Raw genomic sequence first — 27,911 nt, 5'->3', positions numbered from 1 at the left:
CTGTATTTATATAGCATCTTTCAGCAGATCCAAAACCATTTCACAATCAATTAGGAGTTTTTAAAATGCAGTCACTGTTATAACTGTAATGTCCTAACTATGAGAGGGGTTGTGGGTTTTAAACAAAAAGAAAAGACATGATTTGCACACATTGATTTTGACTAACAACAACAGATTTATTGAAGGAGCTGTGACCTTTGCAGAGTAGGAACTAAAACTAAACAGCAGCCTGTGAAATACCCCAATGACATCACCATCAAGTTGTGGTCGGCTCTTAAAGCAATCATACAACCACATAATTGTATAAGAGTAATGTGGGAAAGGCAGGGTTAAATAACAAAGACAGACTAAATAGAATGAAAGAACTGTTGGGATGAACTGATTTTAGTTGCTGCTTCATGGGGAGAACATTATGGAAAGGAACTGCCCTGCTGTTCATCAAATTGGGATCATTTTATGTTTTCCAGAGACGGTAGATGTTGTTTTGGTGTAGCGCTGCATCCAGAAGATGCACTGGCCTGTCAGCCTAGATTATATGCTCTAGTCTCTGAAGTAGGGCTTAAACTACCAATTTAGCCAAGGCTGATATCCAAGTGATACTTAGAAACAAGATGTTCTAACTTTTGTTGACAAGCAGATGAATAAGGGGATTTAATGGCAAAAAAAATGAACCTTTGCTACAGCCCACTCATATCTCTCTTACTGGCAATTTCCAACGTTCTCCGAGACCAGCCACAGAAATATCATTTAATAATATTAAAAAATATAATGTAAAATTAAGAACTATTTGAGGGATGTACTGTTTTGAGACCTAGATCTTCGCTTCTGTCCTGCTGTGTACATTATCCTGCCGTCTGCCAGCACCACCTCCAGGTTTATGACATTTTCCCTCATGGTGCCATATTGCACTGCATTTGTACCCGAAGCACTGGTGGCAGCCATTCCGCACAGAGAGGCGTCAGCACCTGGATCTGCAAAACAAACAACAATCTGCTTTGGAGTCAGCTCTCATCATCTCAGCATTTTAACTTCATCCCTCCTCTTTTTGCAGGGGGGGAGGGGTGTTCCAGTATTCAGGGAAACATCCCAATCAGGATGTGTACCAAGTCCTTTCACCCAGAATGACTCATGCCCATTGACCTACACTGGCTGCATTCTCAGCAGCTGAGCCAAGGTTGACATCTAAGTGATGCTTCATTTTAAAATTTGTGGCATTCTTTTCAAATGTCTCAGTTGCCTCGCCCCTCATTACCTCTATCTCCTCCAGCCTGACAATCCTCTGAGATCTCAGTGTTCCTTCAAATATGGCCTCAGTGCATCTCCAATTTCCAGCGCTCCCCCACTGATGGGGGTGTCTTGAGCTGTCCATGCTGGGTGCTCCAGAGTTCCCTGGCTAAACCCATCCTTCTCACTATCATGCTTTGAGATGCTCTTTAAAATCTACTTCTTTGATCCAGCTTTGATCACCTGTTCTAATATCTCTGTAAGTGAACCAGTGCCAATGTCTGTTTGATGTGATTTCTGTGGTTAAAGGTTAGTTGCCATTGGTATTGTTTAAGTAAATACCCAGCGATTGCAGACTATCCAATCAGGGTTTGAAATAATCTCTCACGAACTGGATAATTTTTAGCAGTTTTTCCCAGTGTTCGTGGGAGAGCTGCATTTGCCAAGCAATCTATTTTGGTTTGTGTTCAATTAGACTTGCTTTTTCTGACTGTGCTAATAGACCTGTAGTTCAACACATTGTAGGTGGGATGATTGTTTGTTTTAATAAAAGAATTGCATTGATGTAGCGCCTCAGGATTTGACAATTAAATGTTTCTCCAAGTCTTGTGACTATTGGAACATTGGAAACAAAGCAGCCAACTTGTGCACAGCAAGCTCCCACAAGCAGAACACTGATCATGGGCAGGGTAATTCCTTCTTTGAACTCGTGCCATGAGACTTTTTACGACCACCTGAGAGAGCAGCGGGGTCCTCATTTCACATCTCATCTGAAAAACAGCACTTCCAACAGTGCAACACTCTTAGAGCTACCCTGAAACATCAACCTCGATTTTATTTTCTGAAGGGGGACTTATTTCTGATTCAGGATGAGAGTCTATTAACTGACCCAGCGCTGACACTGGGACAGGACTGGGATATTTGTCTCTTCTCCGAACACAGGTGAGGTCCCAGAGAACTGGAGGATAGCGAACGTGGAACCGTTGTTTAAAAAGGGTAGGAGGGATAACCCGGGTAACTACAGGCCGGTGAGCTTGACGTCAGTGGTAGGGAAGTTGTTGGAGAGGATTCTTAGAGATAGGATGTATACGCATTTAGAACATGGCAATCTGATTAGTGACAGGCAACATGGCTTTGTAAAGGGGAGGTCGTACCTTACGAATCTGGTAGAATTTTTTGAGGAGCTGACAAGAACAGTTGATGAAGGACGAGTTGTGGATGTCGTCTATATGGATTTCAGTAAGGCGTTTGACAACGTCCCTCATGGTAGGTTGGTGAAAAAGGTTAAGGCTCATGGGATACAAGGACAGGTGGCTAGATGGATTGAGAACTGGCTTGGTAACAGGACACAGAGGGTACAGTCTTTTTCTAGCTGGAGGTCTGTGACTAGTGGTGTGCCGCAGGGCTCAGTACTGGGACCTCTGCTATTTGTAATATATATAAATGATTTGGAAGACAGAGTACGTGGTGTGATCAGCAAGTTTGCAGATGATACGAAGACGGCTGGACTTGCTGATAGTGAGGAGCAGTGTCAGGCAATACAGTGGGATTTAGATAGGCTGGTATATTGGGCAGATAAATGGCAGATGGAGTTTAATCCTGATAAATGCGAGGTAATGTATTTTGGAAGAAATAATGTAGGGGGGAGTTATAAGGGTAGACCTATTAAGAGTATAGAAACACAGAGGGACCTAGGTGTGCAAGTTCACAAGTCCTTGAAGGTGGCAGTACAGGTGGAGAAGGAGGCGAAGAAGGCTTATGGTATGCTAGCCTTTATAGGAAGGGGTATAGAGTATAAAAGCTGGCGTCTAATGTTGCAGTTTTATAGAACGTTGGTGAGACTGCATTTGGAGTACTGCGTCCAGTTCTGGTCGTCGTACTACTGGAAGGACATGGAGACCCTGGAGAGAGTGCAGAGGAGGTTTACCAGGCTGCTGCCTGGTATGGAAGGTCTTAGCTATGAGGAGAGATTGGGCAAATTGGGGCTGTTCTCCCTAGAAAGACGGAGAACGAGGGGAGATCTAGTAGAGGTGTATAAGATTATGAAGGGTATAGATAATGTGAACAGTGGGAAGCTTTTTCCCAGGTTGGATACGAAAATCACGAGGGGCCACGGGCTTAGGGTGAGAGGGGCGAGATATAATTCAGATGTTAGAGGGAGGTTTTTCACACAGAGGATTGTGGGAGCCTGGAATGCACTGCCAAGTAGGGTGGTGGAGGCAGGCATGCTAGAGTTGTTTAAGGATTACCTAGATAGGCACATGAGCAGACTAGGCATGAAGGGATACAAAATATTGTTCTAATTAAGGATCAAGAGCCTCAGGACGTTCCTGGGAATCAGTAGATTCCTGTGGGCTGTCCAGCATATTTTATGACTCACTTGTCTTACATTTGAGCTTCTGAGGATCTTCCGTGAATGTCTGTATAGGCTGTGTATGTTTATTGATGTCTTCTTTTACATCCACAGGTGATTCAGTCTGCCTTGTTGGCCAACAAGGGGCATACACATGTTGGGTTGTGCGAGGGCTGCTCTTGGATGTTGCTTCGAGAGTTGCCTAGTGTTTCACATCGTTAGTGTACACTTAAACTGGACCAATGGACGGGCAACATGACAGCTCACTGTTTGCTGTGCAGATACATGGACCTGGGTCGGATCTCTGACTTGGGTTGGTGTCTGTGGGAGTTTGCACATTCTCCCCGTGCTTGCGTGGGTATTCTCCTGGTACTCCGGTTTCCTCCCACACCCCAAAAACATGCTTTTAGGCTGATTGGTATTGCAGAGTCCAAAAGGCATAGACAAAAGTCGTAGGTAGGAGGAGGATTGGAATGAGGCACTCACTGAGTGTTAAAATGGGCAGCATGGGCTTGTAGGGCAGAAGGGCCTGTCTCCTGTGCTGTGTTTTTCTTTGTTCTTTGTAATTACACCATCTCTCACACACAACTGCCCGAATTTTACCGCCTCATCCACCTGAGGCTTGTAACATCCTACCCAAAGCCAACGGAGAGTGCCACTCTGCAAGTCAGTAAATTTGTCTTATTCCCACAGCTGTCTTATTCTGTTATCTGGCTAACACTCTGTGTAAATCTTAGAATCATAGAATCCCTAAGGTGCAGAAAGAGGCTATTCAGCCCATTGAGCCTGCACCAACAACAATCCCATCCAGACTCTATCCCTGAATCCCCACATATTTACACTGCTAATCCCCCTGACACTAGGGGGCAATTTAACATGGCCAATCAACCTAACCTGCAGATCACTGGAATGTGGGAGGAAACTGGAGCATATAGAGGAAACCAATGCAGACAGGGAGAGAATGTGCAAATTCCACACAGACAGTGACCCAAGGCTAGAACTGGACCCGGGTCTCTGGCGCTGTGAGGCAACAGTGCCAACCACTGTGCCACCATGCCACTTTCTGTCTCTTTTAAACCTCTGAGATCAGCAGGTATGTCCTGAGGTCCATGAAAAGCTGATGGCTGGCTTGTTGGGTCCTGGTTTAAAATAGTTAACCTGTGATTTGTTGGTAATTTTGTACAAACTGTCGGGTGTATTTTGAAATGTCTGTCTAATTCCTGGTCAGTCTCCTGTATCACTGCACAGTGTAAAGATAGTACTATGGTCAGTTCTAAAGAAGAACTTGTATTCATGCCTTTTACAATCTCATAACGCCCCAAATCCTGGATGGTGAAGTGCTCTTTGAGCAGCAGTCACCATTATGAAGTGGGAAAATATTGCAGTTGACACATTAATGAGATCATATAGCACAGAAGGAGGCCATTCAGCCCATTATGCCCACACTGAGTCTTCAAGGAGCTTCCATCTTCTTTCCCATAGCTCTGTAAATGAGATAGCAATAACCTCTTCTGGCTGTGGGATAACTATTGCTCAGAACCGGGAGCGCTCTTCCAGTTTTCTTTAAGCAGTGTTGTGGAATCTGTGATATCCTTTGAGAGGAAAGACATTATGTTTAGCATCTAATCTAAAGGTAGCTGCTCACCAACAGTATGGTATTCCATCAGCAAAGCATGACTGTCAGCCAAGCCTGCACTTGCTGTGAGTGTTTAGTTTTTTTTTCAAGTTTATTTATTAGTGTTACAATTAGGCTTATATTAATATTGTAATGAGGATACTGCGAAAATCCCCTAGTTGCCACACTCCAGTGCCTATTCGGGTACACTGAGGGAGAATTTAGCATGGCCAATGCACCTAACCAGCATGTCTTTCAGACTGTGGGAGGAAACTGGAGCACCTGGAGGAAACCCACGCAGTCATGAGGAGTAGGTGCAGATTCTGCACAGACAGTGACTTGAGCCAGGAATCGAACCCAGGTCCCTGGCGTTGTGAGGCAGCAGCGCTAACCACTGTGCCACTGTGCTTAAACTTACAACCTCTTGATTCAGAGACAAGATTGCTACCCATGGGAAGGTGCACATAGCATAGGCCCCAGATGGCTGGAGGCTCTGGCACCAGTGGTAGAACCGATAGCGTGAGCAAGATGTAGATGAGTAGAAGGTTTGTACAGGAATATGAAGCTGGGGAAGAAAGCAGATACTTGGGAAAGACCACAGTAGGATTTGTTAAAGGACTCTGAATTTAAAGTGTTAAAACAGTGAACTATTAGAGATTGGTGAGGATAAGAGCAATGTATAACAGAGCAGGGGAGGATGGAGATATTAAAGTCCAGCAGAACAGGAGTCATTGGTGAGGATGTCAGTGTATGGGTATCCTCCTCCTGCTGATACCAAACAACAGAGTTAACTCATCCACACCCTGACATCAGGCAGAAGTGGCTGCTCTGATGGTGAAGGCCAGTGGATGGGAGCTGGGTGTGACCAGCAAACTTAGGCCTATTGACCATGTCACCAATGTAACATTTCAACAAGGAATAGATAGGGCCGAGAGTGAGAGCTTGGAGGACAGCCAAGATAACTGCGGAGTGGGAAAAGAAGCCTTTTCTGGAGGTTTGATGGAAATTTTGGAAGAGTCAGAGTGAACCAAGTGAAGACTGTGGAGGTGGGACATGACGTGACCTGAGGGAGGAGGAGGAGGAGGACAGAATGGCCAAACATGGCTGAGAGGTCAAGAGCGACCACCTTTCATGGGCGCAGTCACAAATGATGTCACAGGATCAAGTTCCAAGGAAAATACTTGCTTTACATAAGCAGGAATTCACAGTTCCAAACACACGCTATACTTGTACTCATAACAATGGAATAATGTCAAATAAGTGTTAGATGATTGAAGTCACACTACAATGCACTACAATGCCACATCAGGCTGCAGGATCATGCATACAAACATACAAACTAGGAGCAGGAGTAGGCCATTTGGCCCATCGAGCCTCCTCCACCATTTAATAAGGTCCTGGCTGATTTGATAGTAACCTCAAATCTGGATTCCGCCTTTACCTGATAACAAATCACCCTCTTGCTTACCAAGAACCAATCCATCTCTGCTTTCACCGCCTTTTCAGACAGAGAGTTCTAGAAACTCTCAACCCTCTGAGTGAAAATATTTCACCTTATCTCCATTTTATATGGGCGACCCTCTTATTATTAAACAGTGACCCCTAATTTGAGATTCTCCCACAAGTGGAAACATCCTTTCCACATCAATCCTGTCAATACCCCTCAGGATCTTATACGTTTCAGTCAAGTCACCTCTTATTCTTCTAAACTCCAGTGGAGACAAGTCTAGTCTGTCCTACCTTTCCTCATTAAACAACCCACCAATTCCCGGTATTAGTCTAGTAAATCTTCACTGCATTGCTTCCAACACACTTACATCCTTCCTTACTTATAGTAACCAATACTGTACACAATCCCCCAGACGTGGTCTCACCGGTCCCTGTACAACTGAATCATAACCTCCCATCTTTCGTATTCAATCCCTCACCATAGAAACTCTGCAATGCAGAAACAGGCCATTCAGCCCATCGAGTCTACACCGACAACAATCCCACCTTGGTCCGATCCCTGAAACCCCACATATTTACCCCACTAATCCCTCTAACCTATGCATCCTGGGACACTAAGAGGCAATTTAGTATGGCCAGTGCACATAACCCCCACATCTTTGGACTGTGGGAGGAAACCGGAACACCCAGAGGAAACCCACACAGACAGGGGAGAATGTGCAAACTCCGGGATTCGAATCCAGGTCCCCGGAGCTGTAAGGCAGCAGTGCTAACCACTGTGCCACCCAATCACGATATACGATAACATTCAAGCACTTTGTTCTCCGTGTGCTCAATTCTCAGTTTTAGTCTAAGCTAGGTAGGGAAGTGGATTGACAATGGACAAAGAGGAAATCTTTCCATGAACAATCTCTCACATCTCCCACAGGGACTGTTATAAAGAAGCACCAGTAGAAGCTCCGTATCCAATCCCCCCAGCCTCCGTATCCAATCCTCCCAGCCTCCGTATCCAATCCCTCCAGCCTCTGTATCCAATCCCCCCAGCCTCCGTATCCAATCCCCCCAGCCTCCGTATCCAATCCCTCCCAGCCTCCGTATCCAATCCCTCCCAGCCTCCGTATCCAATCCCCCCAGCCTCCGTATCCAATCCCTCCCAGCCTCCGTATCCAATCCCTCCCAGCCTCCGTATCCAATCCCTCCCAGCCTCCGTATCCAATCCCTCCCAGCCTCCGTATCCAATCCCTCCCAGCCTCCGTATCCAATCCCCCCAGCCTCCGTATCCAATCCCTCCAGCCTCCGTATCCAATCCCCCCAGCCTCCGTATCCAATCCCTCCCAGCCTCCGTATCCAATCCCTCCCAGCCTCCGTATCCAATCCCTCCCAGCCTCCGTATCCAATCCCTCCCAGCCTCCGTATCCAATCCCCCCAGCCTCCGTATCCAATCCCTCCCAGCCTCCGTATCCAATCCCTCCCAGCCTCCGTATCCAATCCCCCCAGCCTCCGTATCCAATCCTCCCAGCCTCCGTATCCAATCCCTCCCAGCCTCCGTATCCAATCCTCCCAGCCTCCGTATCCAATCCCTCCCAGCCTCCGTATCCAATCCCTCCCAGCCTCCGTATCCAATCCCTCCCAGCCTCCGTATCCAATCCCTCCCAGCCTCCGTATCCAATCCCTCCCAGCCTCCGTATCCAATCCCTCCCAGCCTCCGTATCCAATCCCTCCCAGCCTCCGTATCCAATCCCTCCCAGCCTCCGTATCCAATCCCTCCCAGCCTCCGTATCCAATCCCTCCCAGCCTCCGTATCCAATCCCCCCAGCCTCCGTATCCAATCCCTCCCAGCCTCCGTATCCAATCCTCCCAGCCTCCGTATCCAATCCCTCCCAGCCTCCGTATCCAATCCCTCCCAGCCTCCGTATCCAATCCCTCCCAGCCTCCGTATCCAATCCCTCCCAGCCTCCGTATCCAATCCCCCCAGCCTCCGTATCCAATCCCTCCCAGCCTCTGTATCCAATCCCCCCAGCCTCCGTATCCAATCCCTCCCAGCCTCCGTATCCAATCCCCCCAGCCTCCGTATCCAATCCCCCCAGCCTCCGTATCCAATCCCTCCCAGCCTCCGTATCCAATCCCTCCCAGCCTCCGTATCCAATCCCTCCCAGCCTCCGTATCCAATCCCTCCCAGCCTCCGTATCCAATCCCTCCCAGCCTCCGTATCCAATCCCTCCCAGCCTCCGTATCCAATCCCTCCCAGCCTCCGTATCCAATCCCCCCAGCCTCCGTATCCAATCCCTCCCAGCCTCCGTATCCAATCCTCCCAGCCTCTTACATTGCAGTAACTCAGGAGGTACAGGAGGATAGAAAGTCTTCTTCAGTGAGTGTAGCTCAGTTCTCGCTATAAAGACAATTTCTCACTTATACAAGTCCAACTTACACACTAAGAACAGCAGTAACAGTACCCAGAGCAAAATCAATCATGGTATCCAGAGCAAGACAGTAACCAGGGCAACTTCAGTAACAGTAATCAGGGCAACCTCCGTCATGGTAACCAGGGCAACTTCCGTCACGGTAACCAGGGCAACTTCCGTCACGGTAACCAGGGCAACTTCCGTCACGGTAACCAGGGCAAGACTGTAACTAGGGCAACTTCAGTCACGGTAACCAGGACAACTTCAGTCACAGTAACCAGGGCAACTTCAGTAACTGTAAACAGGACAAGTTGAATCACAGTAACCAGGGCAACTTCAGTCATGGTAACCAAGGTAACTTCAGTCATGTTAACCAGGACAAGTTCAGTCATGACATAGCATTGATTCAGGTGGTGCTGCAGCTGCTGGTGCTAGGCTGTTTGCTTACAATGACTTTCAGACCGAGTTTACATCAAGAGCTTGAGGAAAGTGGAGCTTCCTGTAGGTGGCATCAGACTCTGCAAATATCAACATGAAAGATGTGCTGCTCTGTCAAGATTTCCACCACTTAGTCTGATCCTAATAACAGCCTGCTTTTTAGAAGATGTGCTTTTCTAGGATTAAATCTATTTATATTCCTTTCCTCACACTTGTTTAAATAACTTTTGGCTTTCTCTACTCAATTCCCCGCTGGACATAAAAGCCAGACAACAAATAACTCGACACTGACTGTACCTCCAGGTCACCTTAAACACAGGCGATTCTATTTACATCATCTATTTATATCAATGACACCAGTCATTGTGGTCAGTTGCCCCATTGCACTAAGGCGTGAACTCTTCAGAGAGTGTGGCCATGTCACATGCCCTAGGGGTGTCTGCTGATGTTCCTCTCTTTCTCTAGCTTTCAACTTGGCTGAATTGGGAAGCACAGCGCTCCCTCATGACTAACACAACAGCTTAGTTATCACTCAGAAACTGGCATTTCCATGTGCATGCAACAGCAACTGGCTTGTTTGCAGGATCTGTAATATAATAAAACATCTTGAGGCATTTCACACAATCAGACAATTAGATTGTGATCGATATATATTCTTATATATATATATATAATATTGATTGTCTTGTTTAAGTGGAATGTTTAAAATTTCAGATTTATTTTCTGCAGGCAATCAGTGTGTCTGGAAAACATTTAGCCCCAGGCTGTAAAGGCAAGTTAATTACACATTTCAGCTAGGAATTTGTCACTTTCATACAGTGGATGGATTTTTGCTGATATCAAAAGATCCATTGGGTAGTTGATTGACAGGGTCATATGATAATGAGCAGAACTCAGACAGAATGGGGTTTTTGCATCTAGTTTTGGAATGCAGCTCTGCAGAAGACAGAGACATGTGCAGGAAGCTCCTGAGAACTCTCTCTCTCTTTCTTCACCATATCTCTCTGAAAGCTCTGAGACAGAGAGAGAGAGAGAGAGAGAGATGACAGAGGGAGGGAGATACCTCGTGCTTCTTTCAGGATCAAGCAGAAACTAAACTGTTTTATTCCTGTAAGCTTAGCTCCTCCCATTCACAAGACTGTCTCTCTTGTCAATCAGGCTAATCAAATACTACTCTAAATTCCAGGGGAAAAAACAAAAATAAACAAGAATACATTAGCTCAGATTAAAGCTAAAACTTCTTACATAGGATCAATTATTCCCCTGCGTTCTCAGCATGGAGCTGCCTGGTTTCCAGACAGATCGGCTCCAGGTAAACCAGAGCTGAATTTTAAACATACCCCTCACAAGAAACATGATATACATTTCCTCAAAGCACAGTGTCATCACGTTAGTTGAACTGTGTCATTTGTTAGAGTTATATTTAAACTGTGTTATTAAGTAAAGTTTGTTTTACTATAAAAGATCCCTACTTGGGTGGCATGGTGGCACAGTAGTTACTGCCTCACAGTGCCAGGGACCCGGGTTTGATTCCCGGCTTGGGTCGCTGTCTGTGTGGAGTCTGTACGTTTTCCCTATGTCAGTGTGGGTTTTCTCCGGGTGCTCCGGTTTCTTCCAACAGTCTGAAAGACGTGCTGGTTAGGTGCTTAGGCCATGCTAAATTCTCCCTCAACATACCGGAACAGCTGCAGAAGTGTGGCGAGTAGACGATTTTCACAGTAACTTCACTGCAGTGTTAGTGTAAGCCTACTTGTAACAATAATAAATAATAACAAAAAAATACTTTGAACTTTACTTTGTCAGTGGAATCATTCCTAGAAGGAAGTATCCTTTCCTCACAGTTTGGCCTCCTCATGTAACTTGAGATTCTGGTCTAGGACCGAACAAAACTGACACCAGGCTCAAGGAAACAGTAGGAAAGCTGACCAGTAGCTTTATCAAAGGAATAGGTATTAATGAGTGTCTATGGAATGAGAGAGAGAGGGAGAGAGACAGGTTCAGGGCAGGAATCCCAGTGCTTAAGGCTGAGCTAATGAAGGTAGGGCTGTCAAATGGTGGGGCAATGGGAGTCAGGAGTGCACAAGATATGAGGCTTGGAAGAATGCAGCTATCTAGGAGGGCTGTCAGGGGCAGAGGAAATTACAGAGATGAATAAGGTGATAGACGGTGGCACAGTGGTTAGCACTGCTGCCTCACAGCTCCAGGGATCTGGCTTTGATTCCCAGTCACTGTCTGTGCCGAGTCTGCACGTTCTCCCCATGTCTGCATGGGTTTCCTCCGGGTGCTCTGCTTTCCTCCCGAAGATGTGCAGGTTAGGTTGACTGGCCGTGTTAAATTGCCCCTTGGTGTTCCGGGATGCATAGGTTAGAGGGATTAGCGGGATAAATATGTGGGGTTATAGGGATATGGTCTGGGTGAGATTGTTGTAGGTGCAGGCTCAATGTGTCAAATGGCCTCCTTCTGCACTGTAGGTATTCTATGAACACCAGAATGCAAATTTCAAATTTGAGGTGTTGGTGAACAGGAGCCAATCGAGGTCAGTGAGGAAGGAGTGAGGGGTGAATGGAACTTGGTGTGAGTTAGGGTACACAAGATAAATCTTATGACGGGTAAGGGGATTGGGGTTGAAGAAGGGTGGGGGGACAGTTCATTGGAATGTTTCTCCGTTCTACAGATTGCTAACAACCTCACAAGGTCAAGTGTCTCAAGCTGCTGACCCTAAGGGTCAGTGTCTTGGGCCCAATTCCACAACCTTACCAACTGGAAACCAGAGGCCGCTGCCTCGAAGGTATTCATTGAGGCCTTTCCTGGTGACACCTGGTTCAACTGTCACATCAAAATCTAGCGTATTCAGCTCCACAACTTTATCCATCTTGGTGAGATCAAAGCACACACCTCCCTGGTGAGAAAGCAAATAGTCATTCATGAGAGTAATGAATGTAACCCAATCCATCCACCATTACAACATCTAGACTTACATGTTGCAAATTCATTCCATTTACTTAAAAAGTTGAAATAAGCAATTTATTCAGCGGAGCGTTATTGTCCTGGTGTCATGGGAAACTGTTCTTGTACAAAATTGAGGTTCCATAGCAGCAACTAGATCACTCATTCATTGGGGTGGAAGCTGTCTGGATAGAATACATCAGGCACCAGAAAGTTCTGGAAGCCGTTACTTTATGATAAGGATTCTGTAGGAATCCATTTCATTTTAATTCAGTGAAGTCCACATCAAGGACAGAATATATTTTATTCATAGTGGCACAATAAGGAAAGTGAGAGATTTTTCTTATTTATTGAATATAATGAGCTTATCTGAAGACAAAAGGGATCTGTTTACGCAGTAATTTTACAAAGAGTGGAAGCCTAGATGGAGTGTGTTGCTATGGTTACAGAGTGTTGGCCAATGCTGACTGTTTTGCCTTCAGTTCCCAGTAACTATTGGGAAGGAAGCTGATAATCTGACTGTATGGAGCAAAGGTGTTCTGATACACAAATCACTAAACCAAATTCACACGTACCTAAAGTAATCAGAAAGGCCAATGGGATGTCATTGGCTTTTTTTTTTCCAAAAATATACTTTATTCATAAAAATCTCAAGTAATCTATTACAAATGTACAGGGCTTTGAGCAGCAAACAATGTGGAATCAAAACATTTTTACAGATCTGTCCAAATTACAGTGACTACATTTCAATACTTTAAAACTATATCCATGTCTCAACATTTACAGATTTGTGCTAATTACAATGATTACATTTCAATGCTTAAAAACTATATACACGCCTCAATAGATTACTGTGTGCCGTTAGTGCTCAGATTGGCACACAGTTACGCAGGTCGAGGGTATTCTGCAGTTCCCGGGCCCTCGGTCTGCCTCCGTTAAAAGGCCTTACAGTGTGGCCTTTCCCCATTGTGCCTTTGCAGCGGCTGCCCCAAGCTTCAGCCCGTCCCTCAGCACGTAGTCCTGGACCTTGGAATGTGCCAGTCTGCAACACTCGGTCAAGGACAGTTCTTTCAGCTGGAAGATCAGCAAGTTTCGGGCGGACCAAAGTGCGTCCTTCACCGAGTTGATGACCTTCCAGCAGCAGTGGATATTTGTCTCGGTGTGCGTCCCCGGAAACAGCCCGTAGAGCACAGAGTCCTGAGTCACCGAGCTGCTCAGGACGAACCTCGACAAATACCACTGCATCTCACTCCAGACCTTCTTTGCAAAGGCACATTCCACAAGGAGATGTGCGACCGTCTCGTCAGCCCCGCAGCCGCTTCGAGGGCAGCGTGCGGTGATGTTGAGACCTCGAGCGTGCATAAAGGATCTGACGGGGAGTGCCCTTCTCACCACCAGCCAAGCCAGATCTTGGTGCTTGTTTGTCAGTTCTGGTGATGAGGCGTTCTGCCAGATGACACTGACAGTCTGCTCAGGGAACCATCCGACAGGATCCGCCGTCTCCTTTTCTCTCAGGGCCCCAAGGACGTTACGCGCTGACCACTGCTTAATTGCCCTGTGGTCAAAGGTGTGTTTGCGGAATAATTTCTCCACGAAGGACAGGTGCTGCGGTACGGTCCAACTACTCGGAGCGTTCCGCGGCAGTGTGGCCAGACCCATCCTCCGCAACACTCGGGACAGGTAGAACCTCAAAAAATAGTGGCACTTGCTGTTGGTGTACCGAGGATCTACGCACAGCTTGATGCAGCTGCTCACAAAGGTGGCCATCAGGATGAGGGCGGCGTCGGGAACGATTTTTCCCTCCGTTCTCTGGAGATTTGTGCATCGCCTCCCTCCGGACGCGATCCATCTTTGATCTCCAGATAAACTTGAAGATGGCCTGCGTCACTGCTGCAGTGCAGGATTTGGGGATAGGCCACACCTGCGCCACGTACAACAACACGGACAGCACCTCGCACCGGATCACCAGGTTTTTCCCTGTCATGGAGAGCGAGCGTTGCTCCCATAAGCCGAGTTTCTGCCTGGCTTTGGCGATGCGCTCCTCCCAGTTTTTGGCGCATGCCCCTGCCGCTCCGAACCATATCCCCAGCACCTTCAGGTACTCTGCCCTGACGGTGAAGGGGACAAAGGATTTGTCGGCCCAGTTCCCAAAGAACATGGCCTCGCTCTTACCCTGGTTGACTTTGGCTCCCGAGGCCAGTTCGAACTGCTGGCAGACCTGGAGGAGCTTGCGAACAGACGAGGGGCTTTTATTTCAAGGAGGTTGGAATACAAAAGTGATCCTTAGTCAGAGCTCATCTGCAGTCTTGGCTTCAGTATTGGACACCACACCACATGACATAGCTGCTGGCCCTGACATGGGTTTATGGGGATAGGGCCTGGGTGGGATTGTTGTCAAGCAGGCTTGGTAGGCCGAATGGCCTCTTTCTGCTCTGTGGGGATTCAATTCTAATCTAATAACTTTGATTTGATTTATTATTGTATTAGTATACAGTGGAAAATATTGTTTCTTGCGCGCTATACAAAATATACCGTACATAGAGAAGGAAAGGAGTGCAGAATGTAGTGTTACAGTCATAGCTAGGGTGTAGAGAGAGTTTAAAAGAATTAGAATGAAGCATTAGAAGCATAGAACGAGAGTAAAATATACAATTAGAAGGAATGCTGGGCTCAGTTTGCATGAATCTGTGGAATTTTATAACGAAATTATACTTTTAGTTAGGGGTTTATTTTGTTGAAAGGGTTAAATAGAGGTTGTCTCAATATGACATGACTGAAAGTATTAACACACAATTTGGGCCTAATTGCTTTTTACCTTAGACTGAACTCACTTGGAGGTGCTAAAGCAAACAGCTAGCACTGAGCCCTGATTTGAAGCAACTTCTATGCTTCAGTGTACACAGATTCCACACACCATTTTCACCCTAACTATTTACACCATAGCTATGACTGCAACACCACATTCTGCACTCTCTCCTTTCCTTCTCTATGGACAGTATGCTTTGTATAGCGCGCAAGAAACAACACTTTTCACTGTATACTCATACATGTGACAATAATATATCAAACCAAATCAGGAGTGCATAACAGCATGTTTCAGGAAGCAGGCACACGCACAGGTTCTCAGAGGCACTGAAGGTCTTGGTGGAGGAGGCCTAGAGGAGAATCTTGCCTCCTCTCCCTTGTCCTGCAGGAGCCACTGCTGTTCTGACTGGCCTCCTACCATTCCTCCTACAGACCTAAGGTGATCCCAGCAAGATGGCCATGACCCAAGCACTCCCACTCACCTACTGATTCCTACAAGGTGGCCAATAAGTTGAAGTTGTACAGCACTCGCTCTTTCTACTTTCAGAGAGATTCTGGGGTAAACATTGATAGAATGCTGGCGAGGTCCAGGTAAACTGCTCATCAAGCTCTCCCGAAGCTGTTTTAAAAGTCTGCTTCAAATCTCCAGCAGCAAGTGAACATTGAAAGTTACGTAAGGACACAAGGATCCTCAGCAAAACTCCCATTTAGCTGGTCATTGAGGGCTGTAGTTCATGTAATATCTACCAAAATACAATGCAAGTTCTTTAATGAAAGCTAACTGGCAATTCAGTGGCAATCAGATTAATAACTCTTAGGGAAGCCGTCACCAGCACTTGTTTCAATTCCTTTACTAAAATGGCATCCACCACAAAACCCGGGCCAGTTGGCAATGCAACTTTAGACCCCATCCTGACCTCTCTTGGCACTGGAACTATCTGGAAAAAACAAAGCCTTAATGTTCACTGATCAAATAATGCCACGTAGGGCTACCATTTAAAGTTTATATATTCCTGTCACTAGCAGGATTACATTAACACTGCAATGAAGTTAATGTGAAAACCTCCTAGTTGCCACACTCTGGCATCTGTTTGGGTACACTGAGGGAGAGTTTAGCATGGTCAATCCACCTAACCTGCACATCTTTGGACTGTGCTGGGAAACCGGAGCACCCTGAGGAAACCCATGCAGACATGGGCAGAACATGTAGACTCTGCATAGACAGTGACCAAACCAGGAATTGAACCTGGATCCCTGGCGCTATGAGGCAGCAGTGCTAAAAAGAGAGGAAAGAAAATTGATTTTTATTTTTGTGGACAATATAATAGCACCTACCTTCATGGCGAGGACTCCTCCTTCCAGCCCTGTGCTCATACCAAAAGGGATGATGGGAATATTGTTCTCAAAACAGATTCGAGCCATTCTGCTGACCTGCTCCACATTCTGTGGCCACACAACAACGTCAGGAGGTTTGCACCTTCACATAGAACAGAACATTGTGGATTATGTGTGGGTTCTTCAGATCAATGTCCCAATACTGAGCAGAATAATCAAAGCTATCTAGCCTATCATACTGACAGGTATTACATTGCAAGAGGAACTAAAATAATGTTGCCTCGGGAAACAAAGCAGATAACATGCCCTTAATCTGTGATTATTCCTGGTATTGATAACACAGAATTAGTTGGCTAAGCCTCACATTCTGACAATCCTTTCCTCATTCTCCTCCTCTACTTTAACGCATCCTTTGATTATTCCGATATCTCCTTTGGCTCAGTGTCCTTAAGGTGTTTTACTCATATTAAAGCTACTTTATAATGGCAAGAAGTTGCTGTAAAAGCACTAAATCATAAAAAGATGAAGATAAAGGCACAATTGGCCCTCATTGCCTATTTGGAAGCTGTTAAACAAAGGCAATGATATGCAATTTCAGGAACTAATGCCCAACACCTCAGCAATGCCTGGAATATACTGACCACAAAATCAGCTTGGGCCATTTTTCAAATAATAGGACAGCCTCTTAAAACAAGCATGCAGGCAGAAGGAGAGATTTACAATTAGTTAGTGTCCTTAATGACCTTAGAATGTCCAAAGCCAATTTGTATTACCGCAGGGTCCCACAAACAAAACAGAGAAACAGCCAGATCATCTGCTTTAGTGCTGTTCATCTGAGGAATAAGTATGTCCTAAAGAAACCACTCTGGTCACCTACCTGAATGAACTGCACCAAATTTCCTTTTGGATTGTTACTTGAAGCTGGTACCCATAGTGCAGGTCTGGTGTAAGATAAAAGCGGCTTCTTTTACCTGGTCAGCGTGAGCTGGCATTTGGACAGATGATGATCTATCTCCTGAAACCATCTCATAGTGCACACTTATTGATCATCACACACCCGCAGCATCTGGGTTAAACAATTGTCACTTAAAGCTTGGCTTCATCAAGGCCACTTACTGACCAATGCACACCATGAAGCTATGTCATTGGGAGATATAAATGGAAACGTATATTCCCCGGATGTCATGCTTTAATGACAGAGTTGAGAGACTCAGTCTATGACTCAATCCTATGACTATCAGAGGACCTATCCTACTGTGTACATGACATGAAATTGATATAATGAATGCAGAAGCCCCTTTCAGAGGTAATCTATTATTACAGCAGATCATTCAGCCTATTGTGCTGGTGCTGCTCTTGAGTTGCGTTATCCAGATAGTGGTGGGTAAGAAAAATGCTGGCCTAGCCAGCAATGACCACGTTCTGTGGAACAAATATTTAAAATGTCCAATTTCCCTGCCATTCCCCATGGCCTATCAAATATTGATCCAAGTTCCTTTTGGAAGTTATGATTGAATTTTCCACCACCATTTCAGACTGTGATCTCAACAAATCAATGCATAAACAGACCTCCTAATCTTGCCTCTAGTCCCCGAACACAAGTGAGAAACAGCCTCTCAATTTAGTAAAATAAAAACTATATGAACAATGTGCATAATTAACTTTCTTACACTCTAATGCAGGCCAGATTAAGAAATAGAGTATGTTTTAAAATTAAAATTTATTACAATATGTTGTTATTAAATATGGTAACACCATATTTAAGTTTATTTCTTTAAAGTTATTTATCAGTGTCACAAGTAGGCTTGCATTAACACTGTAATGAAGTTACTGTGAAAATTTCCTAGTCGCCACACTCCGGCGTCTGTTTGGTTACACTGAGGGAGAATTTAGCATGGCCAATGCACCTAACCAGCATGTTTCTCGGACTGTGGAAGGAAACTGCAGCACCTAGAGGAAACACACACAGACACGGGCAGACACCGCACAGACAGTGGGCCAAACCAGGAATTGAACCTGGCTCCCTGGTTCTGAGAGGCAGCAGTTCTAACCATTGTGCCATCCTGCCACCCATATGGGATCAATCCACCCATACTTACTCTGAGTTAGGGAAAGGGTAATCACCCTGGGACACGGAGTGCTAGAAAGTGCCCTCACAGAGGGTAGTGAGGATGAGGCAAGATTCCAATTGAAGCCTTTATAAATTCAAATCACGTGAGCTTGATTTTAGTGGGGTGGAGGCAGGATTCTTCAACATGAAACCGAAGTTCTTACCTGTGATATGATTCGTCTTTTCCATGCTGCTTCCTGATAGCGGTGGTCGTGGAAACATTTTCAGTCCCAGCTGTTGCTTGCAGAGCCTCAATAATATTACCATGTATTCCCCTCTGTGGAGTCAGAACAAAACACTTGGACAAATCACTTGAAAAAATCATTAGCTTTTTCTTCCACTAGGAGGGGGGAGAGGGGGGAGTGGAGGGATGGGGGGGGGAAAGGGGGGATGGGGGGAAGGGGCATAGTGGGGGGTGAGGAGGAAGAGTGGGGTCAGGGGGAGAGAGGGAACAGTGCTGGCTTTGTGAAGTAGAGCAAATTGGAACAAGGACTGCCTGAGGGTCAGACAGGCTCAAAGGGTGGGTGGGCTATGTGGCAGATTAGGTGAGTAGCAATATGGAAAGGGAAAACCCTTAAATGGTTTTAACTGGAGCTGATAAAGCCACAGAAAAATGGGATCCTTAGTTTGTCTACAGGTCGCATACAAAAGCAAGAAGGGGCTGTTGAACTTATATAAGATCTGAATTATGCTGTTTGCTGGAGCAGACGAGTGAAGGAGCAGAGAGACAGATAAGAAATTACCTGTTAAAAACCTGTTTAAATAAGTTTAAAGCACTTTTGTAGTAAGAACTTACCTGTAGAACTGTTTAAATCATTAAAGCATTTTTGCGGGCTTTTTGTATTTACCGCTTTATGAATTCTAAGGGAGTGGATAACAGGGAGTTGTGGGGGAGCAGGCTTTAAAACAGCGCCAGGTTTAAAAGGAGGCCTGGTGTAGACAGCGGGCAGCGTCGGAGCGGGCAGCGGAGTGAGAGGGAAGCAGAGTGAGATATTAGGGCTTAGGATCAAAGGGCTGGGGAGAAAAAGGGCCAGGTGAGCTCGCGTGGAAATTTTCAATACTACTACAGTGAATAATGGAGGGGCATGTGATGTGCTGTTTCTGTATGATGTGGGAGCTGGTGGACCCCAGGGTCCTTCCCAGTGACCATGTCTGCAGTAAGTGCAGGTTGCTGGAGGAGCTCCAGCTCAAGGTAGACGAGCTGGCCTCTGAGCTACAGACACTGAGGCTCATCAGGGGGAGAGAGGGTGCCATTGTCAATGGGGTGCAAGGGACATCCACCCCTCCTAGACTGGCTAACTCTAAGGGTCAGGAACAAGAGGGGGCTGCTGAGAGGAGGAAGGGGGGTGGGGAGAGGAGGAAGGAGGGTGGGGACCGGAGGAAGGGGGGTGGGGATCGGAGGCCTCAGCCTCTCAATCTGCATAACAGGTTTGAGGTTCTTGCTTCCAGGCTGGACGAGAACGAGGGATGTGAGGTCGGTGAGCAAACTGCACACGGTACAGTGATGCAGCAGGACATAGGCAAAGAGAAGGGGAAAAGGAACGTAGTAGTGATTGGGGATAGTGGGGTGAAGAGTATTGACACTGTCCTTTGTCACAATGACAAAGTGCACAGAAGGGTGTGTTGTCTGCCTGGTGCTCGGGTCCGGGATGTCGCATCTGGGCTGCAGAGGAACCTGGAGTGGGAGGGTGAGAATCCGGTCGTTGTGGTTCATGTGGGTGCCAACGACGTAGGCAAAATGCAAACTGAGGATCTGGGGAGGGGTATGAAAAGCTGGGAATGGAATTAAAAAGTAGAACCGACAAGGTGATTATCTCTGGGCTACTGCCTGAACCGAGTGCAGACGGGCGTAAGGTTGGTAAGATTAAGGAAGTGAATGGGTGGCTCAGGGATTGGTGTGGGAGGAATGGGTTTGAATTTATGGGGCATTGGCATCAGTATTGGGGTAGGTGGGACCTGTTCGGGCGGGATGGGGTTGGTCTGAACCGTGCTGGGACCACAGTCCTGGCGAATCGTGTAAATAGGACTGTAGACAGGGCTTTAAACTAATTGGGGGGGGAAGGGTGCAAGGGTAGGTGACATTACGGGGTCTAAAGTTAAGGAGAGGGTACAGGTAAGGGAGGAGGCCGAGGATGTCCCAATAATAGAGGGAGTAGGGGGCATGAGTATGGTTGGTGGCGTTCTGGCAAATAGGGTCCAGGTGAAGGCTGGGATGAAGGCACTTTATCTGAATGCACGAAGCATTCGGAATAAAGTGGATGACCTGGTGGCGCAGATCGGCACAAATGGATATGATCTGGTGGCCATTACAGAGACGTGGCTGCAAGGTGACAGGGACTGGGAGCTGAACGTCCAGGGGTATCAAGTGTTTAGGAAGGATAGGCAGGAGGGAAAAGAGGGGGGCGTAGCTCTGCTGATTAAGGATCGCATCACGGTGGTAGCAAGGGATGATATTGGAACCAAGGACCAGAACGTGGAATCGTTGTGGGTGGAGATTAGGAACAGCAAAGGGAGGAAGACGCTGGTGGGTGTCGTCTATAGGCCCCCGAATAATGATCTGGAGGTGGGGCGGGCTGTCAACGCACAAATAAGCGTGGCGTGCAGGAATGGGACGGCCATAATTATGGGGGATTTCAATCTACATATCGATTGGTCGACCCATGTTGGACGTGGGGGGCTCGAGGAGGAGTTCTTGGAATGCTGCCGGGATAGTTTCCTCGAACAGTGTGTGTTGGAGCTGACGAGGGAGTGAGCTATCTTGGATCTGGTGTTATGTAATGAGGCAGGTAGAATTAGGGACCTTGCGGTGAAGGATCCTCTTGGGGAGAGTGATCATTGTATGGTGGAGTTTCTGGTGCAGATGGAGGAGGAGAAAGTGGGTTCCTGGACACGCGTCCTTTGTTTGAACAGAGGGGAGTACGGTAGGATGACAGCAGAATTGGCGAATGTTGACTGGGGGAGCGCGTTGGAAGGTAGGTCTGCTGAGGAGCAGTGGAGGATCTTTAAGGAGATCTTTCTTGGTGCTCAGCAGAAATTTATTCCGATGGTTAAAAAGGACCGTAGGAGGAGAGGTAATAAGCCGTGGATAACGAAGGAGGTGAATGAAAGTGTTAAATTAAAAGCGGAGGCATTTAGAGTAGCTAAGAGTAGTGGGCGAGGAGAGGATTGGGAGAGGTTTAAATGTCAACAAAGATTGACAAAGAAGTTGATAAAGAAGGGTAGGAGAAACTACGAAGCTGGGCTAGCGCTTAATATAAAAAAGGATAGCAAGAGTTTTTATAAACATATAAAAAGGAAGAGGCTGGCTAGGGTGAACGTTGGACCCTTAGAGGATGAGAGGGGGGACTTAGTGGTAGGGGATGGGGAAATGGCTGAGGTCTTGAATAACTTTTTTGTTTCGGTCTTCACAGAGGAAGACGTGAATAATTTGCCGGGTGTTAGCGATGGAAAGGTGGTAGGACTGGAGGGTCTCAATGACATTGTTGTTACTAGAGAGGTGGTGCTCAACAGACTGGAGGGACTGATTGTGGACAAGTCCCCAGGACCGGATGGAATGCATCCGAGGGTTCTGAAAGAAATGGCGGAGGTGATAGTGGATGCCTTATTTTCCAGACGTCGCTGGATTCCGGGGAAGTGCCGGAAGATTGGAAAGCGGCTAATATTACGCCGTTGTTTAAGAAGGGTGCCAGGCAAAAGGCAGGGAATTATAGGCCGGTTAGTTTAATGTCTGTTGTAGGTAAAATGTTAGAATCCGTCATCAAGGAGGAAATAGCGAGGCATCTTGAGGGGAATTGCTTGATAGAGCAGACGCAGCACAGTTTCGTTAAGGGGAAGTCGTGTCTGACAAATTTATTGGAGTTCTATGAGGATGTGTCTAGGGCGGTGGATAGAGGGGAGCCGGTGGATGTGGTCTTTCTTGATTTTCAGAAGGCGTTTGACAAGGTACCTCACAAGAGGTTATTGCAGAAGGTAAGGGGGCATGGAGTTGGGGGTAGGGTGTTAGCTTGGATTGAGGATTGGTTGTCAAATAGGAGGCAGAGAGTGGGGGTTAATGGGTGCTATTCGGATTGGCAGTTGGTGACTAGTGGAGTGCTCCAGGGGTCGGTGCTGGGGCCTCAGCTATTCACCATTTATACAGATGATCTGGAGGAGGGAACCGAGTGTATGGTGTCGAAATTTGTTGATGACACCAAGATTGGGGGAACGGCAAATTGTGCGGAGGGTGTGGAGAGTCTGCGGAAGGATCTAGATAGGCTGGGCGAATGGGCCAGGAAATGGCAAATGGAATTTAATGTTGGCAAGTGCGAGGTGGTCCACTTTGGTAGGAAGAATGGTAGGAAGGACTATTTCTTACGTGGCGAAAAACTGCAGCAGGCGACGGTGCAGAGGGACCTCGGGGTCCTTGTGCATGAGTCGCAAAAACCCAGCCTGCAGGTGCAGCAGGTGGTCAGGAAGGCGAATGGGATGCTGGCCTTCATAGCGAAGGGGATTGAATATAAAAGTAGGGAGGTCTTGCTGCGGCTGTATAGGGCATTGGTGAGGCCGCAGCTGGAGTACTGTGTGCAGTTTTGGTCGCCGTACTTACGCAAGGATATTTTGGCCTTGGAGGGAGTGCAGAGGAGGTTTACTAGGCTGATACTGGAGTTGAGGGGCTTGAGCTATGAGGAGAGGCTGAATAAACTAGGCTTGTACTCGCTAGAGTTTAGAAGAATGAGGGGAGATCTCATTGAGACGTATAAGATGATGAATGGGATGGATAGGATGGAGGTGGAGAGGCTCTTCCCGCTCAGAAAGGACAGTAGGACAAGAGGGCACAGCCTCAAGATAAAGGGGGGGGGGGCGCGGTTTAGAACGGAGTTGAGGAGGAACTTCTTCACTCAAAGGGTGGTGAACCTCTGGAATTCTCTGCCCGTTGAAGTAGTGGAGGCTGCCTCGCTAAATATTTTTAAGACACGGGTTGATGGGTTTTTGATAAGCGAGGGGATTAAGGGTTATGGGGAGAGGGCGAGAATGTGGAACTGAGCCACGACAGATCAGCCATGATCTTATTGAATGGCGGGGCAGGCTCAAAGGGCTAGATGGCCTACTCCTGCTCCTATTTCTTATGTTCTTAAGATGTATGAAGTGCAGATTTGAATGACCAGTGAAAGACTGGCAGTATAAATCATTAGGAACTATGCAGCATAGATTCATTAGGATGCTCCCAGGCCTGAAGGTGGCACAGATATGAGGAAGGACTGTGGTCATCTTCACTGAAGCTCAAAGTATTAAGGATGACCTGCCGGATAACTTCAAAATGGTAAAGAAATTGCAGGCCTCATTGCCACACTGGACGGTGCAGATGCTCAGTGTTCCGTAATAGTGTTCTTGTAAACGTGTGCTAACGGGTTCCAATTAAATAAAATTAATCACAATATTAAAGAACCATGGAGCTGTAGAACCATGGGGAACCTGTGAATCTGTGCCAAGGGCTGCCAGACACTGATTGAAGCTCAGTGTGTGGGTATTACTGAGAGAGACTAGTAAACAACACAGACGGAGACATAATAGATTGGAAAGAATGGAAGAAAACAAACGAGGAAAATGTAGCATAGAAAGAACAATGAGAAAGCGACAGACTAAATCAGCGAGGAGGATGAACTGTATATCAGTTTAACCAAAAAAAACTGGAAATAAACCCTGACAAATATATTCAGACACTGATATGCTTAGAGCGATGAAAAGCAAGGAATGAGGATATTTTAGGAGAGTATAGTGGGTGTGATCTGTTAAACGTTGAAAGTGTTGTTTTCATTTACTCCTTGTGTCTGCTGGATGAATCCCAGACTGTGAAACGGCTCCTGGTTTCTAACGATCTCATTGTGATTGTGAGCTACTTGGTTTTGCTGCTGTAATGTTGCATTACAGCATGTGGTTGACTATATTGACCAATTTAACTATAATATTGTCCTCGCCTCAAGTGAACCAAAGGGCAAGAGGCAATGGGCAGGCAGAGGCCTGGTTACATGAGGTGGGCATTTATGAGTTGCAATAAAGGGATACATTGCTAATTTTAGAATCCCTCTTATAAACAAACACAGTTCTCTATATATTTGCAATGTCATCCTAAGGTGAGATTCGATGCGAAGTAGTTTCACTTTCAAACTGGCAGTCAGCGGAATTTGGACGTCAACATCGGAATTGACTGCAAAAGCAATTAGTCTAACTCTATCTAAATGTTTATTTCAGCTCTGGTCCGGTCTATTCTGCATTTACTCTCGATTAACCAGTTGCAGAGACCGAGTGGGGGGCGGTTGTTTGGAAGTCGATTGCAATCCCTTGTAAACCTGGCAGTATTGTACTATTACTTTAACCTCTGCTCACCAAATCGGCATGGAAACAATTGTGATTTTAATTGTAAATGAAGGATTGCAAGTCAAATGAAACGATTAAACTTGAATGAATTACGAAACAGTAGCTCTGGACTTAAACCGATTAGAAATTTTTGCCTGGGCGATTCTAGAGAGTTTCATGTCTACACCCGGAAGAGTGGTTAATTTCACTGGGAAAAGAAGCGCAGTGACAAACACTGCCTGGAGCCTGTACCTGGGGTTGAAGCCACTGCTTTCTCCTGCATATTGTGGTGTATTTGAGAGCCAGTAGCCGCCAGTGCAAAGCGCTGCGCAGAGCCATGTAGCAAGATTGAAAGACTCCAGACACTATGTGACAAACTACAACCCACTGGGCAGACTGCAGCGCCCTTGGAGGAGCAGCCGACAGTCAAAGAATGGCAGCTGTCTCATCATCACCCTCACCCAGTCTCAGTCCCTTAACTATCCAGAGCGAAGGGTTTTACCCCAGGAACTACAAAGGAACTGTATCACATTTTAAGTTTATTTATTAGCGTCACAAGTAGGCTTACATTAACACTGCAATGAATTTACTGTGAAAATCTCTGAGTCGCCACTCTCTGGTGCCTGTTTGGGCGCACTGAGGGCGAATTTAGCATAGCCTATGCACCTAACCAGCACAGGGAGAAACCGGAGCACCTGGAGGAAACCCACGCAGACACGAGGAGAACATGCAGACTTCACAACGACCCAAGCCAGGAATCGAACCTGGCTCCCTGGCACCCTATTATCAGGTCAGGATTGAATATGACTTGGAGGGCCACTTGGCCGTGATGCTCCTTTGAAGAGGTGGAATGAAGTCTCAGGTTTGCAAGGTTCAGTGAAGGAGTTTTTGGGGACTTGTTGCAGTGCATCTTGTAGATGGTGCACTTGCTGCCACTGTGGTGGAGGGAGTGAATGCTAAGGTGGTGGATGCTTTGATCTAAATGGTACCACACTTCTTGAATGTGAGTTTTCCCTCGATTTCCATTGACTCCAGTTTTGCCAGGGCTCCTGGATGCCACACTCGGTCAAATGCTGTCTTGATGTCAAGAGCAGTCACTCTCACCTCACTCCTGGCCTTCAGCTCTTTTGTCCATGTTTGAACCAAGGCTGTAATTGGGTCAGGAGCTGAGTTACCCTGATGAAACCCAGACTGAGTGTCTGTGAGCAGGTTATTGCTAAGTAAGTGCCACTGGACAGTGCTGTTGATGACCCCCTTCCTTCATTTTATTGATGATTGAGAGTAATTGGGCAGTAATTGGATGGATTGGATTTGTCCTGATCTTTGTGGACAACACCTATCTGTGTATTATTCCACATTATTGGGTAGATGCCAGTGTTGGAGCTGTACTGGAACAGCTTGGCTAAGGGTGCAGTTTCTTCTGAAGCTCCAGCACAAGTTTTTAGCTATGTCATCAGGACTGGTAGACATTGTGATGTCCCTGCCCCCTCAAGTGTTGCTCAGTTGTTTCCTGTATCATGGTGAAAGGTACTGAATTGGCTGATATATTTCTGAGATATATTAACCAGCTATACAGAAGGAAACCAATTAGAGAAGGTTTATTTCTATTAGTGACATTCTAGGAAGTGAATAGATACATAAGTCAAATGGCTGAAGGGATACCCTTGGGACCTGGAGATTCCTATTTTAATCTCTGCAATCCCCCACCCCCCAACCCCACCCCACCTCAGTCTGACCTGGTGCCCTGTCTCTGTACCACCCTCCTTCCTAGCTGGTGCCTTTCCATTATTCCCATCTGATCTGGTGCTCCTCCTGCTGCCGCCCCCCCCCCTCCCCCCACTATCCACATTGATGCCCCATCACCACTCTCCTGAGCCATAGTGCCCCGTGGAGAACCCCCCCTCCTCGCCCCCTCCACTCCTTCTCCCCCATTAGTGTCACCCCCCCCATCCCTGTCCCCCGTCCCCCAAGAAGAGCAGTGCCTCATAGGGACCCTGAAACATTAGCCGTTTCTCCCTCCACAGATGCTGCCAGCCTACTGACCATTCATTTCCAGTATCTTCATTTTTAGGAATGTAAGAGCAGGAGTAGACCATTCAGCCCACCCAGCATGCTTTGCTATTCAATCAGATCTGGCCTTCTACCTCAATACTATCCACACCATCCCCATATCCCTTAATGTCATTGGTATCTGGAAATCTATTGACCTCTGCTTTGAACATACTCAATGACTGGGCCTTCACAGCCCTCTCGGGTAGAGAATTCCAAAGATTCACCATTCTGTGAAGAAATTCCTCCTTATCTTGGTCCTAAATGGCCTACCTCCTGTTCTGGGACTGTGTCCCCTGGTTCCATACCCCTAGCCAGGGAAACACCCTTCCTACACCTATCCTGTCGAGCCCTGTTGGAATTCTATCCACTTCAATGAGATCACCTCTCACTCTTATAAACTCTAGAGAATACAAGCCTGATCTCCTCAGAAAACATTCCTGCCATTCCCGGGATTAGACTGATGAATCTTTGCCACACTCCCTCTGTGGCCAGTACATCATCCCTTGGGTAAAGAGACCCAAACAGCACACAATACCCCAGGTGTGATCTCACCAAAGCTCTATATAACTGCAGCAAGACTTCCTCACTCCGGTACTCAAATGCCCTTGCAATGATAGCTAACATACCACGTGCCTTCCTAATTCTATTTCAGATTTCCTGTGTTTTGCTTTAACATCAGAATTGGATTTATAGCCCTGAGCACAACGTTTTCCCAATAAGGGAAGTTTAGATAACACTGGGTGTGGCAGAGCTTGGCCCAGCTGGAACTAACTGGAATAAGCTGTTCTTTTCTAATTAAAGAATTTGGTAAGTAAAATCCTGCCAACCGTAAAAGGTTAAATGAATGTT

The 27,911-nt window shown here is 46.5% G+C and overlaps 1 protein-coding gene across 1 annotated transcript in view; it reads right to left on the bottom strand.

Moving 5' to 3' along the window:
* The window catches only part of ldhd (lactate dehydrogenase D), a 48,848-nt gene extending 23,460 nt beyond the window's left edge, over window positions 1-25,388 (bottom strand). The window contains exons 1-5 of the mRNA XM_080187128.1: window positions 25,263-25,388; window positions 18,842-18,954; window positions 16,568-16,709; window positions 12,239-12,380; window positions 812-971 (exon numbers count right to left, since the gene is read on the bottom strand). Coding sequence (XP_080043254.1) covers window positions 812-971; window positions 12,239-12,380; window positions 16,568-16,709; window positions 18,842-18,954; window positions 25,263-25,349 — 644 coding nt within the window. The 5' untranslated portion in view covers window positions 25,350-25,388. The remainder of the gene's footprint in view (window positions 1-811; window positions 972-12,238; window positions 12,381-16,567; window positions 16,710-18,841; window positions 18,955-25,262) is intronic.
* Between the last annotated feature and the right edge of the window lie 2,523 nt (window positions 25,389-27,911).

This window comes from Carcharhinus amblyrhynchos, chromosome 4 (assembly GCF_965287045.1).
Source record: "Carcharhinus amblyrhynchos chromosome 4, sCarAmb.v2.hapA, whole genome shotgun sequence".
Classification (NCBI taxonomy): Eukaryota; Metazoa; Chordata; class Chondrichthyes; order Carcharhiniformes; family Carcharhinidae; genus Carcharhinus; species Carcharhinus amblyrhynchos.
Note: the sequence above shows the minus strand (reverse complement) of the source record. Positions and strands in the feature narration are given on the sequence as shown.